Source organism: Zingiber officinale, chromosome 11A (genome assembly GCF_018446385.1).
Source record: "Zingiber officinale cultivar Zhangliang chromosome 11A, Zo_v1.1, whole genome shotgun sequence".
Taxonomy (NCBI): Eukaryota; Viridiplantae; Streptophyta; class Magnoliopsida; order Zingiberales; family Zingiberaceae; genus Zingiber; species Zingiber officinale.
The window spans coordinates 87,427,233-87,445,495 of NC_056006.1; the positions used below are offsets into that span (position 1 = coordinate 87,427,233).

Consider the following 18,263-nt stretch of genomic DNA (forward strand, 5'->3'; position numbering starts at 1 on the left):
ATGGTTTGATGCTGATGTTGCAGCACATTTGATATAAAAGTCAAATGTAACTCCGCGTCATCTCATCTGCCTTGACTCATTTCCTATGATACTCAATCTCCTCTTCACTAGAATCTCTATTAGACACATTAGGGCAGACCTCTAACAGTACAAACTTATAGCCTTCAGCAGTTAGGACAATGTTCGAGTTTTTTTTCCAATCTTTGTAGTTGGGACCAGTAAGTTTGTTCTCTTTCAGTATAATAGTCAGTGGGTTGAAAGTCATCCTAAGAATCACAAAGTAAGTTTTGGTCAAGACTCTAAATTTAGAATAATATTGAATCTTCAAACAATATTATTTAAATTTACCAACACTAAGAGTAGGTTTTACCCATTAATTTTATTCTTGTCAACCTAACTTTATGACAAACAAAATTAATAGTTAGTTTTTCCTTCGGTCGCACAAATAATAGAAGTGACTCTGATGGGGAGGATACTATTAAATGTGGCTAAGTGTATACCATTACTTGATACTTAGTCCATTAAATAGGATTGTGCTCCTTCAGATGGAGAAGATCACATGCTCCTAAATAATTTCTTATAACCGTCCATAAAGGAAGTTTGATCTAGTAATCTGCAAACAAACTCATCCGATGGGGAGGGAGGCACTCAGAGCCAACATGCAAGTTTGTCACATCACTTACAAGCCAGTAATGGAGATCGTGGAATTTATCTACTAATCCCTCTCCCACTTAGTTATTTAAGGTGAGGAATTTTAACTATGCAAGTACACATCACATGCACACACACATCATAGTAAATAAAAGCAATAAATATGAAAATTATTTTTCCAACTATTATGACTTCTTCCATCACTGTCCTCCGTGTGCTGCCAGCCCTAGGGTTCATGTCGTCGGGTCCATCGAGCTTCCTTTACTGCTACGCCTCTAGTCCTCCAATAGTGTCACGCCTTGCAAGGATACGATCCGCGACAAAAATAGAATTTTACATATATCGATCCTATATTCCACAAGGGAATATATATAAAGTCTAGATTGAAACAAAAATATAAAATCCTAAAACTAATACAACTCCTGCTGTATTTAATAAATACAATCATGCACACACAAAAATACCCTTAACATGTCCAAGGGTCCAATCACACACAATATCTATAAGCCATAATAGTTGGAGCCTGCAACCATAGAGTTAGCACATCCTACTATTATCCTGCCTAAATTATGTATGACATGTGCATAATTAAATTGAAAACCAAACACACAGAGGCAAACCCTAGCTCTGATACCAATTGTTGGTTGATACTCGGAATATCGTACTGGTTCCCTTATATAAAAATTTTGTATAAGTCCTGAACCATTCCTAACAACCTATTGTGTTCTTTAGAAATTAAATTATGAATCGCAAACGGAACTTAACATTATTGATTCCAAATTTAACTTATCTATTCTTAGAGGTTTAGACTTGGATTACAAACAATACTTAACATTATTGATCTAAATCCACCCATGTTACAAATTCAATTAAATATTAATTTTAGAGATTGGCTTCCAAGTTAAACATGGCTAGGCACTAGGCCTTCTTGGGTATGGGAGCATCCACCACTTCCTAGACAAAGTCTTTCAATGAAATTTAATATTTAATTTCCTTATAGTAACCCTAGGTTTAACCAAAAGGAACAATCGAATCACAAGATAAAAAAAAAACAAAAGAACACAAACTCAAATCACAAATTCGAAACCTAGAATCATATGCCTCTTGTGTTTGGTATTTCAAAATCTATACAAAGAAAACTAGTATGATGCGGAATAGAATTACTAGTTATATCTTTCTTTATAAGCAACAACCTCTTGATCTTCTATCATATTCCTCTTCTTATCTCGGACGTCGTGTGGGGGACGATCTACCAAGACGAGAACCACCCAAGCTTCCTTCTTCTCCAAGCAAGTTTCGGCCACCACAAGAACTCCAAGAGAAGATGAGGTTCGGCCACCACCACCAAGCTCCAAGGGATGCTAGAAACAAAGCCTCCTATCTCTCCGTCTTCCTTTAACAAACTCCGGCCACCAACCAAAACCCTTGAGATGAAGATGTCGTTGGCCAAGGAAGAAGAATAGGAGATGGAGAGGAAGAGAGGGGTCGGCCACCAACCAAGGAAGAGAGGAACCAAAGAAGATAGATTGTTGTGAGGTGAGGTACCTCTACCCTCTCTTTTATATTCCTTGGTCTTGGCAAATAAGGAAAGTTTTATTAAAACTTCCTTATTCTCTTTGCCAATGAAAGGAAAGTTTAATAAAATTTCCCTTTCAAACTATATATGGTCGGCCACCTTAATCCCTCCAAACAAGGAAAGTTTTAACACAAAATTAAAATTTCCTAATTTGTTTCCAAAAATTTTAAATAAAAATTTCTCTTTTGAAAATTCCCTTCATGGTTGGTCAAAAAAGAAAGCTTTTATAAATTAAAATTCCTCTATTAAAACATGTGGATGATTTACAAAAAGGAAAGTTTTCTCTAGCTAAAATTAAAATCTTCCTTTCAATCTACAAATAAGGAAAGATATCAAATCTTTTCTTAATCTTTTGTAGAAACTATAAAAGGAAAGATTTAATTTTAAAACTCTCTTTTAAAATCATGAGGATGGTTTCATAAAAGGAAAGTTTTATTAAAAATTAAAATCTTCCTTTTAACTATAAATAAGGAAAGATATCAAATCTTTCACTTAATCTTTTGTAGAAAGCTATAAAAGGAAAGATTTAAATTTTAAACTCTCTTTTAAAACCATGGCTTCCCCATAAGAAAGATTTTAAAAAATAAAATCCTTTTTAATTTATTTTGGCTGGCCACACCAAGCTTGAGTTCAAGCTAGGGTCGGCCACCTAATGAAACCAACTCACCTTGGTTTGGCCGACCCTAGCTTGGGCTCCAATCTAGGCTTGTCCAGCCACCTTAAGGTGGGTAAGAAGATGGGTATGGGTGAGTATAATACTTTATAAATAAGAGGCTACGATAGGGACCGAGAGGAGGAATTGGTTTTGGTCGCCCAATGAAATTAAGCTTCCCGTGTTCGCCCTAAACACCCAACTTAATTTCATCAATAATAATTCATACCACTAAAGAATTATTATTGAACTACCGCACCAATCCTAAATTACATTTTGGGCTCTTTCTTATCATGAGTGTGTTAATCTCCCTATGTTTAAGATATCGAATGTCCACTAAGTGAGTTACTAACAACACATTTTAATTAATATCTTAGTCCAAGAGTAGTACCACTTAACCTTATTGTCGTGTCGGACTAAGTCCACCTGCAGGGTTTAACATGGCAATTCTTATGAGCTCCTCTTGGGGACATTATCAACCTAGATTACTAGGACGTAGTTTCATTCTATAATCAACAACACACCATATAAGTAATATCATTTCTCAACTTATCAAGCCTATTGATTTATCGAATTAAATCGCACCATTTGATAAATTAAAGAAATGAATATTAAGTATATGTGCTTGTTATTATATCATGATTAAGAGCACACACTTACATAATAACAAAGGTCTTGTTCTTTTATTTAGTCAGTATAAAAAGAACTTACCTTAAATGGTCAAGCTCAATACACTCTAAGTGTACTAGTGTAATTTTATAGTCAAGATAAACTAATATCAAATTACACTACGACTATTCCAATGGTTTGCTCCTATCCATCTTAGTCGTGAGCAACTATTTATAATTTATAAAGAACTGATAATATTTTCTTCTGTATGTGACATCACACACCATGTTATCTACAATATAAATTAATTGAACAACTACACTTAGTATAAATGTGGACATTTGACCAATGTGATTCTTTTATTTCAAAAATAAATATTTACAAAAAGCTATGCTTTTTGTATACACTCTAACATATTGGTGTTTTTCCATGTGGCTATTTCATTGTTTTGGTGTTGTAGTTGTGTTTAAGTCGCGCCGACACGCATTGTGTTGTTTTGGTTGTATGGGCTTTCCGTTTGTTTTTCCGTTGTGTTTTTAGTACAGCCGTGTGAGTTGTTTAATATATATAACTGTGTGGTTGTGTATATTCTAGCCGTGTGGATTGATGTATTTTGTTTGTTAATGTATATATGATTCAGATTGTCACTGGTACAGGGGAGATGCTGCCGGATTTTCCTCTAACAAGGACTCCTCTGGGGCGTGACACTTCAACTACTCCGGGTCCTGCTACGACTTTGCTACGAAGTTGCTGCATCCGACGACTGCTCCAAGGACTTCCGATCATGACAGGCATACCGACTTCGACACACGAGCGCTTTCACATCAATTCCTAAAGTGTCGGTAACAAGATTTCTAGTTGTAATTAAATTCTACAAACGGAAAGTGTAGTCTGTTACACTTCTCTAAACTTTCTCTGTACTTGATTTCCTCTTCCGGAGGTATCGAAAGAGGTTTTTAGTGGATTACCCATCGATAGATCCACGGGAGCTGAGTCTTGAAGTAGGAGTCGCTGAAGGCTCTGAACCAAGTAAAATCACTCGTGTTTTCTTATATTGTCCGCCTTTTTAATTTCCTCTGTGCATACTCGTGATTTCAAAAAAAAAAAAAGTTTTTGAAAATCACGTGATTCACCTCCCCTCTCACGTGTGTAATCGATCCAACAATATATAATAGCTATGACCTCTTTAGTCATATACCAAGTTAATAGATTAGATTATTTATAGGGGTATTCTATACCCATAAAGTATGATATCAACTAAAGTTATATTAGCGTATTATATGTCATCATATATAACTCAAGTAGGAGATTGTTGGATTTAATATTCCTTAAGGTGGGCTCACATGTAATTTAAGAGACTTGCAATACACTCGTTAAGTGATCTAACTTAAGATTATTGAATTTCGGGTTATTGAATGTGAGTTCAATGTGTATAATCCTCTAGCCTAATCCATTATTATCTATGAGTTGATAACAAATTAGTTTCCTACATAAAGGAGAGATCCTTAAGGCTATGTTTACTTCGAAGGATGGAAAGGAGAAGGAAAGGAATTGGCGGTGGGAAAAAACCCATAAGGAAGGTTAAAGAGAAAGGAAAAAAGAAAAGAAAAGAGGCCGAGGAAAAGAAAAAAAGGAAACAAAAAAATCATGGACTGGCATAGAAGAGCTGTCGGACTTGGCTGTGTGAGGCTACCTCACTCTCACAGGCTCGTCACTGCCTCACACAGGGCTGCCAGCTGCGTAAGGCGTTGACCTCGAATAGGGCTGCCAGCGGCGCAAGGGGCTGACATCGCGCGTCTGGCCACGCGAGGTTGTTGCCTAGCACGGGGCCTCCCGCAGCGCGAGGTTGTCACCTTGCATGGGGCCTCCAACTGCCTGAGGTCGCTCCTCACGCAAGGACTACAACCGTGTGAGGGGCCTCCGATCGCCCTTGGTCGGTGCCTCGCGTGGGGCCTCCAACCGCATAAGGTTGTCGCCTCTGGCCATGTGAGGTTGCTGCCTCTAGTGGGGCCTCCGATAGTGCAAGGTCATCGCCTCGCGCGTGGCTGCCAACAACAACTGAGCAAGGTTACTGATAACCATCATTTTGTATTGATATTTTGATTCATATAAGCATATCATTTGATCTTCTCATGTGTTAATTCCACATTTATATCATATTTCATGAATTGCATTCATTTGTGGACTTAATTATAAATTATATCATATTTGAGGTATTTGATGCTAATATTTGGTTATATTCTTTATAGGCATCAAAGGGTAAGGACTCTAGTTTGATCAACTTAGATTGAGTTCAAATCTGAGCTTAAATAAGGAGATCCAGCTCTAGAACAATCTCAGCCGTTCATCCAAGATCGGAGCCGATCTAAGTCATCCATCAAGGATCTGGTCCATCCAAGACAAAGGGTAGTAGATCACAACCATTGATCAAGATCTGAAGATTTGGATCAGATTTGGAGCAACTTCCACCGTTGGATCAATCCAAAGTAATCTCAACCGTTGACTCAGATTTCATATCTGATTTAAATGGGAAATGATAAGCTACAGGGAGATGGTCAATAAGCTACAGTCCTCGCGTCAAAAACAGAGGAAGCGCGGTCCTTCTCTGACGATTCCGATCCACTCCACCGCCGGTGAGCAAGCGAGGTCAAGAGCACTTCCCTTCCTCCGGTGATCTTCCACAAGCAACCGGCGATGCCACTTCGATCATCTGATCTCAAACCACTGCCGCGACTTCATGTGAGAAAGAAGAATCAGAGAAGGTGAAGAATCTGGTGGGTTCAGCCGATTCTTTTGTCTTCCGGCCGCGATCTTTCTTCTATGAAGCTCTGCACCCTTCTGAACCATCAGAAGTGTTTGCTTCTGCTTTCTCTCTGATCTTGATCCATTTCCAGCCAAATTTATCTTCTCTTTTACTTCAATCACTGAGTTCTTTCTCTATTATACATCGAGTTCAAGCTAGGGTTTCCTAGTAATTAGTGAGAATCTTTTGGATGCTAGTTTCCTTATTTTCAGTTTGAATTGTTGTTTTGTTGTAGCTTATCATAGCATAGTTGATTCAAATTCTCTTTCTATTATTTTGGAACCTTTGATTAATACCACTGTTCTTGATTCTTGATGTCTACACAATTTAGATTTGCTTAGTTGTTGCATTGGGTTATTCTTGTTACCATTACTTTCAATGCAGTAGTTTGGATTAGTTAGCTTCTTTGTTTGTTAATTTCCGTGAGTTGAATTTACAAATGTAGCATAGCTTTAGGTCTTTATTTCTTCTCTTTGTCCAAAAGTCAATTCTTAAATCCCAATTTTCCTAGAAAACCTCAAGCCAACAATAATTGATCCTAAGACTATCATTTTACCGTTTATATTCATTGGGAGACGACCCGAGTCATCTCTATGTTACATTAGTGTAGAATGAATTCGGTCACTTAATTCTTTTGATACCCATTTTGCGACAAAATTAGGGTTTATCAAATTGGCGTCATTGCCGGGGAATGTAGCGGTGTTTGATACCTTAGGATTGTTTCTTTTTCTCTTTACATAAAAATTTGAAAAAAAAATTGTTTCAATTGCTTTCATGTTCATATATCCATGTGTTTGATATTATATGCTCCTGTGTCTTTTGATTTTATTTACTAGTGTTTTAGTGTAAGAGCAGGAAACTTCTTTGACCATGGATCCATATTATCAGTACTATCAGCCTCAGACTTGGTTTTATCAGCCTGAACATCAGTACTGCCCACTTGTGGATCAATCAAATTTTAGGTCTGAGGTTGCACATAGTCAGTCTACTGAGTCATATCCAACATATCAAAGCATACAAGAAGTTCAGAATGATTATATAGCTATGCGGAAAAAGATTCGTGGTATTCAACAATTCGAGGAGGAGACATTGCATGAATATTGGAAGAGATTCAAGGAACTTTGCTCTAGTTGTCCTCAACATCAAATCAGTGATCAGTTGCTTGTCCTAAATTTTTATGATGGGTTATCACCGTTTGATTTGTACATGGTGGATAAAGCTAGTGAGGGGCCCTTGATTGACAAAACACCTGATGAAGCTATGAAACTTTTGGAAACCATGGCAGCCAACCCTCAACAATTTAGAAATGGACAACCGGTTACCTTAAGAGTTGATGAGGCCTTCCCTACAAATATTGAGGTGCTTGAGCAGAGGGATTGTAGTGTCTTTGATAGACCTGATCTTGATTTTATTGCTTCACAGGACTCCTCTAATATTTCTTGTTATGATTCTGTAGTTGTAAGGATTTCTAGCTCTACTGATATTGTTGTTGCAGATGTTGTTGATGATGCAGGTACTGATGTGGATGATGATGTAAGTGTAGGGGATTGCACAATGGAAGCAATACCCCAAGAATCACCTGAACCAGATGTTGATGATGAGAGTGTAGGGACTTATGCTGTGGAAGTAGAGTCCCAAGAATCACTACCTATGGTTGTACATTCACCTGAGCTAAAGCCAGAGTCTGAGTTATTACTTGATGATGAGGAGGTCACAGTCACCATTTTAGAACCTCCAGGTACCTTTCAACATGACAAGGTTAGTATTTCTTGTGATTCATTAGAAGATTTTATAAAGGTATCATTAATTGATTTTGTTGGATATGACATATGTTTTGAACCATGTAATGTAAAAACTAATATTTTCCCATACTTGCAAGAGGTGTTGTTTTTCTTTGGCCTTGTAGGTTGTTGTAGGTTTCCAAAATGGTTGCTCCATCTAAACCACCTCCAACCTCCAGGAAGAATTTTCAAAGGAAAAATGTTGGATGAAGTGGACTTGACTTCAATTACAATTATTCCATTTCCAACTTGGATTTTGCACCTCAATCAACTCCAACCACCGGGAAGAACCATTCCAATACTGGCGTGGATTCTACTTCTAAATTGTTTGCAACCACCTAGAATAAAGGGGAGTTCGTTCCTTGCTTTTCTCCTTGCTTTTCTTTTTGCTTTACACTTTCTTTTACTTTCATACTTTACATTTGCATTTTGCTTAATACTTTGCATTTTGTAGTCTACATAGCATTTCCTTTTTGAATAAAATTCTCCATGAAATTGTTCTAGTAATACTTTTAAGATGGTAAAAATTTCTTAAATTTGATCATCAGTTTTAGGTCATTTGACATGATTGGATGCTTTACTTGCATGATATTGGTTAGTGTGGTGGTGGATTCTATTTTGATTAGTTGAGCTTGATTGCATAAAAAAAAACCTAGAGAGGATCACCTCAAGCCTATACTCTATTAATTTCTTTTGTGTGACATGTACCCATGGCAATTGAACTTTAGAACTTGCTTTGCTTCTTTTTGAAGCCATAATAGAATATATGTGCATGTAGATGAAGGAATTTTTCATTCTTGTTCCCTTATTATTCTTCATTTCTTTCCTCGCAATTTTCTTTAAGCATTTTCATCTAGCATTCTAACTTTTGATTAGCTTTGCTTGTCATCCCTCTATTGAGAGTTTTGGTTGAATTGCTTGATGAGTTAGCTTGACCAAGATCGTGATAAAGTTTTAAGTGTGGGGGAGGAATGAAATATGTATGAGGATGTTGGAGGTTTTGGGAGTGTATATCTGTAGAAATTATATGGAAATTGAATTACAGATTTTGAATTGTTCATTGAACTGAATTTTGAAATAAGGAATTTGAGTTGGAATTTTTGTGGATTCAAAGTTTTGAAGTTGAGATGCAGCATATTAGTGGTTTTTCTCTACCATGACTTTGTGATTGAAAACATATCATGCCTAGGAACCTAATTTTTGAAATTAGAATCCTGAAATATTGAAGTATCAAGTTCTGGAGATCAACATCAGTTTTGGAATTTCATCAACTGTTAAGGAGTTGATTTCTCAGAAATTCAATTCTATGATCACTTAAGCTCTTCACTATGCTAATTGTTGATGTTGTTCAAGTAAAGGAATCGATACAAATGCTAAGTTGAATCTGTATGCTGGAATGTAGAAATTGATGAAATCTGTTGCTGCTGTAACCTGAATTTTTGATTTCTGAAATACCCAATTCATGTGCCACATATAGCTGCAGAGAATTATAGATTGCTGAAGTTAACTTTACAAACATAGAGAAACAAATCTGGATTTGCTGATCGAGAGCCAGAATTACTGAAATTACAGGGAATACAGCTGAAGTAAAATTCTGGCAAACCAAAATTCAGATCTATAAGAAGAGAAATAGAGAAAGAATACAAAGTAGCAAGAGGTTGAAGCTGACTATTATTTCCTAGATTTTGAAATAACAGAGAAGCAGTAACCCAGGAAATGTAGATTCTGCAGAAGTAATTTGGCATTTCTGTGCCAATTTGAGGAAGAGGATAGAGATTGAATGTAAGAGCTACAGCTAATGAAACTGTGGATTGGTGAGTGAATTAGAGAAGAAAAAAAATCTACAGAAACTACAATTCATTCATAGCAAAGATCATTTCTGAAAACTTGGTCTATTGCGTGCCAATTTCTATGACACTACTAAAGGAATAGCAAGTTGCTTTTAGTAAAAAAAAAAACAAGACAGAGGATAAATGATGGTGCTGGTTTTATATTTTGTTGCTGGAAATGAGTTATATTGAATCTGGAAATCAGTATTACTGTATCTAAACAACTTGTTGCGAGTTCTGATCATTGAAGAATTAAGTGAAGCTCTAAACATCTCGAGAAGGAAGAGGGAGCAAACAAATGGTATTTGCAATTGTCCAATTGCACTGCACTGTTTAGTGCCAATTTTGTGTGCTGATTCTGATCAGCAGCAATCTGAATTTGAACTTCTAACATTCCAGAGCCAAATGATACTCTCATCCTAGCTGGATTCTGTTTGATTTAAGCTGAAGCCACCTAAGAATCTGAATACTAAAACTTTGGCACTCTCTTTCAAAGTTTTTCTGATGAGCTTAAGTGAAACAAGGGTTGAAACTTGCTGGATTCTAGAGGCTGCTGTTTAGCAGTGATTTTAGAAACTATTTGAGCATTTGAAGTGCTGATGATATATGTCAGTGGGAAATTATGGAATACTAATGAGGATATGGGAATTTACTTGGCAAACATTTGACAAAGTGGGTTGCGGAATAGGGAAATTGCAGAACATGAGAAATATTGTAACTTGGCATCAAGTGTATCAAAAATCAGAAGCAGCATTTAAAAAATTGAGGAGTTTAAGTGAAGCCTTACAAGATGCAGAAACATATGGTATTTAAGCTTCCTATGATCTTTTCAGGCTTTAGGAATTGAAATGCAAAAACATATCTTGTGCAGAATCAAAGATGCAGGATGATATTAAAGGTGTACCAAAAATCTTTGGGCATCTAGCAAAATCAATAAAGAAATTAAGTGAAGCTTTTGTATCCTCACAAGCAATTTATGTTAACTTACTTCCATTCTTCACACATCTGTTGGACAAAAATTTTGAATTGTTAGAATGGCTGAAAGGTTCTTGATTGAAGTCAGAATTCTAAAACAAATTCTGGAAATGCAGGGGTCCAGGAGGTTGGTTTCTGAAAACAAATAGGAAGAAGTTTAGAGGATGTTGCTGGTGTAGGAATTATCTGAACATGAGCAGGATGTTGGAAGTTGTTACCAGCCAGTAACTAGGAATTGCTGGAATTCTTTGAGGTGTTTGAGGAAACTATAACTGAAATCACAGAAGCTAGTTTTAGAATCAGAAACCCCTCCATCTGAATCACAATAAACTGTTGGGGTTGCAAGGTTGCAAATATAGTCCCATATTGAAAACACATGGGAAAGATCATGGGTTTATAAGAGAAAAGATATCTCCATTGGTATGAGACCTTTTGGGGAGAGCCCAAGAGCAAAGTCATGAGGGTCTAGGCCCAAAGTGGACAATATCATGCTATTGTGGAGATATCTAAATTCTTTTCGATCCTACAATTGGTATCAGAGCCCAGACTGTCAGAAGGTTTAACCGCCGACTGTGCACAAGAGCTATGGTCTGATTGAGCCATGTGGGTACAATATTAACCTCAAACAAAGAAAGTGGGGGCTCCTATGTTCGGATCAAGAGGACCAGACACTAGGCAGGAAGTCCTAGTTGCGACTAGGCAAGGAAGTCCTAGTAGGTCGGGTGGACCGAGGGGCAGGAAGACCTGGTGGGTCGAGAATCAGACGTGGGAAGCCTATGGTCCTTTGTTTGAGGGGGCGATTGTTGGGGTTGCAAGGTTGCAAACATAGTCCCATATTGAAAACACATGGGAAAGATCATGGGTTTATAAGAGAAAAGATATCTCTATTGGTATGAGGCCTTTTGGGGAGAGCCCAAGAGCAAAGCCATAAGGGTCTAGGCCCAAAGTGGACAATATCATGCTATTGTGGAGATATCTAAATTCTTTTCGATCCTACATAAACAAGTTTTCAAGTAACTTGAGAAGAATTGGGAGGTTGCTGTCATTCGAAGCAATCTGGTTCTTCTCCAAACTGGATTCTTAATGACTTAAGTTGAAATTACCTTGAAATTCAAATTTTGAGACTAAAGTCTTAAGATACAGATTTCAGGAACCAACCTAAATTTTGGAAATTCTGAAATCTTTAGTAGTTAATTGAGTTCCTGCTGAGCTGTGCTGGTTTTTAATGCTGAAATGCAGCAAATTCTATTTATCAAGGACTTAACTTGATTTTTGCAACTCCATGGAGTTTCAATTCATGAAACTGATCTTTAAACAGTTGATGCTTGAAAATTTACATGGCTGGAATCTGATCTCTGAAGCTATAATTGAATTAAATGTTTGTTCTCTATTATAATGTAGGACAAAAAAATTAGAAGAGATGAGTTCAATTGAATGTCAACAAAGTGTGAAATTGATAGAACTTTGCAGGAATATTCTTGAATTCAGTTGGTAATTGTTGTAGTTGATGATGAGGAAGTTTGAGTGCTTCACATCAGTGCAATCTTTGTCCGAGACGGACAATATTTTAAGTGTGGGGGGATGCATGAGCTCTTTTTCATAAGGTTTGGAATTAAAAAAACAACAAAAGAAGTAATGAAGAGTATCAAGTTATGGAGATAGAGTATCAAAATTTTTGGATAGCTATCAAATTGAAGGGGAGGTCAGCTTGGTCTTTTGAATTGATAAAAACAAATGGTATTCATCTCTTCTTACATCAAAATGGTCAACTCATCACTCTTCTTACATTAAAATGGTCAACTCATCAAGTAAATTCCTTCCATACTCTCATTCTTTTCATTGATGCATTTTCTTTTGCCAATTTCATTCACTTTAATTGTTTTTCTTGCTTTCATTTTAATTCTTCATGATTAAATTCCTTTTGATTCATGTATGCTATGTTTATAGTGGTGGAGAATTAGAAAATAAGCAAGCTTATGGTAGTGAAGTGTTGTGAGTGGCATTGAATTGAGCTCCATTTATATGCAATTTTGAGTGTGAGAGTTAGAATAGGTAAATACCTTGTGAGGTTACAATTTGCTTAATTTTTCAATTGGATTGAAACTACCATACTTACTGATTATTGTTTGGATTGAATTCATAATTGTTTGTGATTTTTTTAGATGGTCTTAGTTAAATTCCTTTTACCATCTTCTAGGTATTGCTAGGAAAATGTTGGGGAGATGAATTCTAGTTGTTTCTTTGTTTTGTTTGCTTGCTCGGGACGTGCAAGAATAAGTGTGGGGGAATTTGATAATCATCATTTTGTATTGATATTTTGATTCATCTAAGCATATCATTTGATCTTCTCATGTGTTAATTCCACATTTATATCATATTTCATGAATTGCATTCATTTGTGGACTTAATTACAAATTATATCATATTTGAGGCATTTGATGCTAATATTTGGTTATATTCTTTGTAGGCATCAAAGGGCAAGGACTCTAGTTTGATCAACTCAGATTGAGTTCAAATCTGAGCTTAAATAAGGAGATCCAGCTCTGGAACAATCTCAGTCGTTCATCCAAGATTGGAGCCGATCTAAGTCATCCATCAAGGATCTGGTCCATCCAAGACAAAGGGTAGTAGATCACAACCATTGATCAAGATCTGAAGATTTGGATCGGATTTGGAGCAACTTCCACCGTTGGATCAATCCGAAGTAATCTCAACCGTTGACTCAGATTTCAGATCTGATTTAAATGGGAAATGAGAAGCTACAGGGAGATGGTCAATTAGCTACAGTCCTCGCGTTAAAAATAGAGGAAGTGCGGTCCTTCTCCGACGATTCCGATCCACTCCACCGCCGGTGAGCAAGCGAGGTCAAGGGCACTTCCCTTCCTCCGGTGATCTTCCACAAGCAACCGGCGATGCCACTTCGATCATCTGATCTCAAACCACTGCCGCGACTTCATGCGAGAAAGAAGAAGCAGAGAAGGTGAAGAATCTGGTGGGTTCAGCCGATTCTTTTGTCTTTCGGCCGCGATCTTTCTTCCATGAAGCTCTGCACCCATCTGAACCATCAGAAGTGTTTGCTTCTGCTTTCTCTCTGATCTTGATCCATTTCCAGCCGAATTTATCTTCTCTTTTACTTCAATCACTGAGTTCTTTCTCTGTTATACATCGAGTTCAAGCTAGGGTTTCCTAGTGATTAGTGAGAATCTTTTGGATGCTAGTTTCCTTATTTTCAATTTGAATTGTTGTTTTGTTGTAGCTTATCATAGCATAGTTGATTCAAATTCCCTTTCTATTATTTTGGAACCTTTGATTAATACCACTGTTCTTGATTCTTGATGTCTACATAATTTAGATTTGCTTAGTTGTTGCATTAGGTTATTCTTGTTACCATTACTTTCAATGCAGTAGTTTGGATTAGTTAGCTTCTTTGTTTGCTAATTTCCGTGAGTTGAATTTGCAAATGTAGCATAGCTTTAGGTCTTTATTTCTTCTCTTTGTCCAAAAGTCAATTCCTAAATCTCAATTTTCCTAGAAAACCTCAAGCCAACAATAATTGATCCTAAGACTATCATTTTACCGTTTACATTCGTTGGGAGACGACCCGAGTCATCTCTATGCTACATTAGTGTAGAATGAATTCGGTCACTTAATTCTTTTGATACCCATTTTGCGACAAAATTAGGGTTTATTAGTTACCACCTCACTTGTGGTTGTCGGCCACGCGAGATGGTTGCCTCGCTTGTGATTGTTGGCCACGTAAGATTGTTGCCTTGCTCGTGGTCGTCGATCAGGCGAGGTTGCCGCCTTGCTCATGGCCGTTGGCCACACGAGGTCATCACCTCGCACGGGTTTGCTTACCCAATGGCGTTGCATCACCGTGCAAGAGAGAGACACTGAATAACAATGCAAGGGGCATTGACAAATTTGATTGCGCATTGGTTGGACAGTGAGTTGGGAGAGAGGAAGAAAATTGTTTCCATCTGATTTGGGCAAATAAAAAAATCTCAAAAATTGATCCACGGACGGAATCATATTTCCATCCGTCCATCCGGTAAACAAAAAAAAAGAAAAGAATTCATCCATTTTTACGAAGTAAACAAGGGAAAATTTTCCATCGTGGAAATGTTTCCACAGTTTCTATTTCCCCCCTCCCAAGTAAATAAAGCATAAGAGTTTAGGGTCATTTTAACTTAGTTTCTTGTTTTCATTAATAAGAACTTTTTCGATGTTATCACTCCTAAGTTTCTTGAAAGACCTTCCTTTCCATTGTATCTTTTTCCATAGACGACGTTAAAAATAAGGATATAACTTTTCAAACAGATTTTATCTATTATATTTCCTTATGTATTATTATGTTTAGAACATAATTTGATCTCAATTAAATTTATTATTTATCTTTTTAAATTTCTTTATTTATTCTTAAAAATAGAACAAGAAAAACAACTAACTCTATCCTCCCTTTGAAGGTCTTAAGAGCTGCGACCTCGTCACAAACAATAAACCCTATCAACCAACAAATCTTAAAATAATCGAGCATGCTTTTGAAGCATCAGAGGTCATCAAAAGCCTCACTCACAACACCATACGCTGCAATGTCATTCTTCCCCGCTGCTAATTCTGTTAGGTGCTAATTTTCAACAAGTTAGGAAAACTAGTGCTATGAAATGCAATCAAATGCCAACAAACTTGCCTCGGATGCGAGAAAGGGAAGCGTTGTCCCACAATATGAATAAGTTAGCCCGTCATCAATGGCGATATGCCCAAATTGACAGCTGACTCCAACCTAAATTAATACCCCACTCCACTTATTCCTTTGGATGCACTCTCGAGTCTCTTTACAACTCAAAGAAACAAACATCCGTCTGAATGCAATCCCTGAAAATTATCTTGTCGCTACCTTCCCCACTTTGTTTTTTATTATTCATTTTGCTGGCGGCAATTATTAAGCGGAATGGACGACGAATCATCATGTTATAGAGCCCAAAATTTTTTTATTTAGGTGCAGGATCAAGCACTTCTCTTCTAATCTTTCAGCATGCGAATTAATTTTGTTGTTGTTTATTCATGGCGGACAGTGTCCCAGAACAAAAGATCTCGGCTATCACGAGTTGAATTGCACAGACATGCTTTGACTTTTCAATCAGGCAACTACAGTGTGCAATCCACTGCCTTTGAGTCTCCACTACCTTTTTTTCCCCCTTTGTTCCAACTTGTTTGTGTTCTTCTGCACCTTTGTTGAGGAATTCTAGAAGCTTTCGCGTCCACTTTCCCTGAATTGTTCTTTATCCTCCCCTCCAGTAAAAGGAGAATTGTCAACTTGGTATGTTTTTGCATAAAGGTTCGATCTTTGACAGTAATTTGATCAAGGAACTTATCAAAATAGGTTTTTGACATCGATTCGAGGATTTTTGCACCTTTTTTTTACCATGAAACTGCAGCTTCTTTGAATTGAGTTCCGCATGTAAAGCTTCTAGGGTTTGTTGAGGCTTTAGCCAGCAATTTCCTCTGCCAAAATCGGTTTTTCACTACTTTAAAGCTCCAATGTTTCTTCTGCAGTCTTCAAGCTACGTTACTAGTTAGCTTCTTGAAGGAATGGAAATCGTCAACAACAGCAACACATTCGCCGGCGAACTTACCCACCGAGGGTTCGCCGGCTTCCTCGATGTTTTCGTCCACCAAGCTCGCGACCTCCACAACATCTGCATCTACCACAAGCAGGACGTTTACGCCAAGCTCTGCCTCACCAGCGATCCGGACGTCACTGTCTCCACCCGAACCATCAATGGCGGCGGCCAGAACCCGATCTTCGACGAGCAGCTCCGTCTCTGCGTGCGGACGGTCGAGTCGTCCCTCAAGTGCGAGATTTGGATGCTGAGCAAGGTGAAGAACTACCTGGAAGATCAGCTGCTGGGGTTCGCCTTGGTGCCCCTAGCCGACGTCCTCGTGGCCGACGGCAAGCTACTGGCGCAGGAGTTCTCCCTCTCCTCCACCGACCTCTTCCATTCCCCTGCCGGTTTCATTCAACTCTCGCTCTCTTACGCCGGCGCTTCCCCGGATGTGATGGCGATCCCACGGGTGAACCCCCTGCTCCCCGAGTCCACCTTGCCGGAAACAGAGAACCCCCATGAGTACCAGAAGATCGAGTTCCCGGACTTGAAAGTTGCCAAGGAGAATCACATGATGATTTCGGAGTACTTCGGTCTCGATTGCTCGGACGTGGAGACACAGTGCGCGATCGATCCGGAGAGCTGCAATCGTGAGGATGAGGAAGCAGGGGTGCGCCTCGTAGAGAGCTTCTCCGGCGTCAAGGACAGATCGTACTCAACTGGCGCTCCAAGGAACGACACTCCTGTTACCAGTGCCTCAACGAGTGACTCTTCTCCCCTGCTTGCCCCCACCTCTCCGTCCACCTCTCGCGGTTTCTTAGCCACCGCAACTCCGAGCCCGAAAGAGAAGAATCCGAGAGTCGCAGAGAGCGAGGCCGATTCGAACAACAACAATTCAACAATGAATCAAATCATACGCATCAACATTGAGCCAGAGGAAACAGTGGTGCAACAGGAGATAGTGGACATGTACATGAAGAGCATGCAGCAGTTTACAGAGTCATTGGCCAACATGAAACTTCCAATGGATGTGGACGGTAACTCCTCTTCGACTTTGCAGGGTGCTACTGTGAATTCCGACGAAAGGCAGGCAACGGTGGCAGCGAAGGGAATCGGTTCTCGTGTGTTCTATGGGAGCCGGGCCTTCTTCTGAGCTCAATGCTAAGTACCAAACACAGAACTTGCTGACTGTCTATGTGTTTGTGTATGAAATTTGTTGTTATCAGTATTTCCACTTGCGTCGTAACGCCTATGATCATAGCCAACTTGTTGGTATCAGATAGACTACGTTCTAAAGATTATCCACTTCATGAAGTGATTTTCATTTTGGACGAGTTGAATTAGTATATATAATTTCCTTGGCTCTCTTCAAAAAGTTTGGACTCGAACTTGTAAATGATATTTTTATGCAAATGTTCTTTTTTTTTTCTTTTCCTTCTTTTACATCCTAAAAACATATATATGAAATTTTGAAAACTTATCCACTTTATGTAAATTATTCATGTTTCTTTTTTCCAAGTCTATGTGATGGATCAACAACATAATTTTATATCAATTTTTTTAATACTATTCGATTCACTATAATATAATAAAATATGTTGTTACTTTCAGTACCATAATGATAAAACTAACCCCTTTGTCTGACATTTTAACAATTAAACATCTTTATTTTTTTTAAAGTAGAATTTAGGAAAAGAATGAGAAAGATGATTTAACTTGATCAGTTTATTTGAACCATCTCATTCAAACCTATTTGTTCTATTAGGCTTGTATGATCAATT

The 18,263-nt window shown here is 38.0% G+C and overlaps 1 protein-coding gene across 5 annotated transcripts; it reads left to right on the plus strand.

Annotated features, from left to right (window-relative positions):
• The first annotated feature begins 15,855 nt into the window (after positions 1 to 15,855).
• LOC122032112 lies at positions 15,856 to 17,857 on the plus strand. Of its 5 annotated transcripts, none has more exons than XM_042591365.1 (2): positions 15,856 to 15,875; positions 16,433 to 17,857. In XM_042591365.1, the coding sequence occupies exon 2, from the start codon at positions 16,469 to 16,471 to the stop codon at positions 17,633 to 17,635; it is 1,167 nt and encodes a 388-aa protein (XP_042447299.1). In that variant the 5' UTR covers positions 15,856 to 15,875; positions 16,433 to 16,468; the 3' UTR covers positions 17,636 to 17,857. The 5 variants fall into 5 exon arrangements, with proteins under 5 accessions (XP_042447299.1, XP_042447296.1, XP_042447295.1 ...); XM_042591362.1 differs by lacking the exon at positions 15,856 to 15,875 and adding an exon at positions 15,889 to 16,214; XM_042591361.1 differs by lacking the exon at positions 15,856 to 15,875 and adding an exon at positions 15,889 to 16,196.
• The last annotated feature ends 406 nt before the right edge of the window (positions 17,858 to 18,263 follow it).

What these genes read in the sequence shown, in the direction of transcription:
- LOC122032112 (XM_042591365.1), top strand. Translation starts at nt 16,469, where the DNA reads ATGGAAATCGTCAACAACAGCAACACATTCGCCGGCGAACTTACCCAC.